A 2,105-nucleotide genomic window follows, 5' to 3' on the forward strand; every position below is an offset into this window, starting at 1 on the left:
TAATTCGACTTTGTTAATTATATAAATATATTGAACTGTTGATTATTATTATTATTTTTTATATGACGTGGGATCCACAGCCGTTATACCCTTCTAGTGCTCACTGGGTAAACCCTTGAACTAACACAGTAGTCTGCAAATCACGCCAATCAGATAAACCGCATTAGGCAAGCTTTGTACGACAGGCTCGACCGAGTTTGATTAATTATTTTTGAGTCTGTCCATCGAAATCAAATTGACTGTAATAGCAATTAGACACGCAATAAGAAATTAATTATTTTAACTTACTCTGCCTATAACATGATTTTAATTGAATTGAATATTCTTGCCAAAAATTAATTTGTGACTGTAATTCAATATTGTAAACAATTTCAATGGAAGACGACGACGAGCTTTAGAAATTTACAACAAATTCTTTAAAGATAAATTTTACAATAAACATAGATTCCATAAAAGCTCAGAGGGATTTTTTTAAAAAGAAAAAACTCTCTGATCACTATGGTTTCTGATCAGTTTACACGAATTCATTAACATCCAGCATATCTTGAATATTAAACTTCAACAAATTACTGCAATAGCTTTCTTTCTCTTCTTCAGTACTGTTGCTGGTCAATTTGATAGAATTAGAATGCAACGGAGTTGGACTTGATGAAGGGCTTGACATATTGGACAAAACTGAACGAAAGCTGAAATTACTGCTGCCGTTGGATTGAAAAGTTGAAGTATCTGAAGGAGGAGGATCTGACCCGTATACGCAATCATATCCATAGTTTGATAAGGGTACATAATCTTCTGGGAAAGAAGTTACGTCTATTTGATTGTTTGGCCAGTCATTTAGTTGGCAATTTTGTGGGTTGAAGTTGGTGACATCTGATGTACGGAACTGATCGATGTTCGAGATTGGAACATTCGGAGTTTCCAACGTTGTACAAGTGGGAATATCTTGGTTTTGGGGTTGACAAGGCTGCACTAATGGTGGCATATGATTTTGGAGTTGGGAATTACTGCAAATTTGATTGTCTTGAGCATTGTTTTGTAGCATAAGATACTGGTTCTGGTTCTGGAATTGGGTGGACGATAGAAGATTGGCTAACCTAAGGAGTTGAGGGTTTACAAGATTATGCATTCCAACCAGTCTTGAAAAATTCATTTGCGAGGAAGAGTTCAGAATTGCCGAAAGATGAAGAAGATCGAGTCGAGGCGTATGTGTCACAGGATCGATTCCCATTCGAAGAAGCTTTTTTCTAATGTGCGTGTTCCAGTAGTTCTTGATTTCATTGTCCGTTCTTCCTGGTAGACGAGCTGCAATAGCTGACCACCTGTAAAGTTCAACTTCAGTACCTGTACCATCATCATAAGATAAAACTTTAGAAATGAGTTTAATTGTAAGAAGAACGTACTTGTTTCCCAACATGCTATGGAGTTGAATAATAGTTTCTTCTTCTTCGAAAGAAAATCTTCCTCTTTTGATATCAGGGCGAAGATAGTTAGTCCAACGGAGCCTGCAACTCTTTCCACACCTTTGCAGCCCTACAAAACAAAATCCCATTAGCATATATAAAACTCGTAAAAATGAAAACAAAGAGGAGATAAGATTCATATATACTTATACCAACCAGCATTTTTTGGAAGAGTTCTCCAGTTTCCATACCCATTTTTCTGTATATAATCAATGAGTATGTGATCTTCTTCTGGTGTCCATGGACCCTTTTTCAGACCACTTTTATCACAACATGGTGCTCTCCCCATTGCTTTGAATTAGCTATGGAGGATCTAGAGAGAGAGAAGGGGGAAATTTTTTTAGGTCTGTGTTGTAAAATGAATGACAAGTGTATAGTGGCGTGTGTGTGTATATATAGTGCAAAGAGAAGGTTAAAAGAAAGGGACGAGACGAAATCAAAGTCAAAAGGATTAGCCGTCCCTGTTTCATGCAAAGGCGACGTGTCCCCTTCCTTGGAGAAATGTAAGTGAATTTGGCAATATTTCTTTCTTTCATTTAATGTTAAACAATTTGCGTTTTATTCCTATAAGTCCCCATTTGGCCTCCATTATTTTTGAAATGAAAATAGGTGAAATGGTGTATTTTTGAAAAATGAGTTATTGAA

At 36.3% G+C, this 2,105-nt stretch overlaps 1 protein-coding gene across 1 annotated transcript; it reads right to left on the reverse strand.

Annotated features, from left to right (window-relative positions):
- Positions 1-349: 349 nt before the first annotated feature.
- Positions 350-1,811, reverse strand: LOC111396033 (transcription factor MYB102-like). The gene is made up of 3 exons (XM_023022289.1): positions 1,617-1,811; positions 1,401-1,530; positions 350-1,319 (listed from the first exon to the last, which is right to left on the reverse strand). Exons 1-3 carry the CDS (start codon positions 1,747-1,749, stop codon positions 515-517), a joined length of 1,068 nt encoding a protein of 355 aa, XP_022878057.1. The 5' UTR covers positions 1,750-1,811; the 3' UTR covers positions 350-514.
- Between the last annotated feature and the right edge of the window lie 294 nt (positions 1,812-2,105).

Source organism: Olea europaea, chromosome 6 (genome assembly GCF_002742605.1).
Source record: "Olea europaea var. sylvestris chromosome 6, O_europaea_v1, whole genome shotgun sequence".
Lineage (NCBI taxonomy): Eukaryota > Viridiplantae > Streptophyta > Magnoliopsida > Lamiales > Oleaceae > Olea > Olea europaea.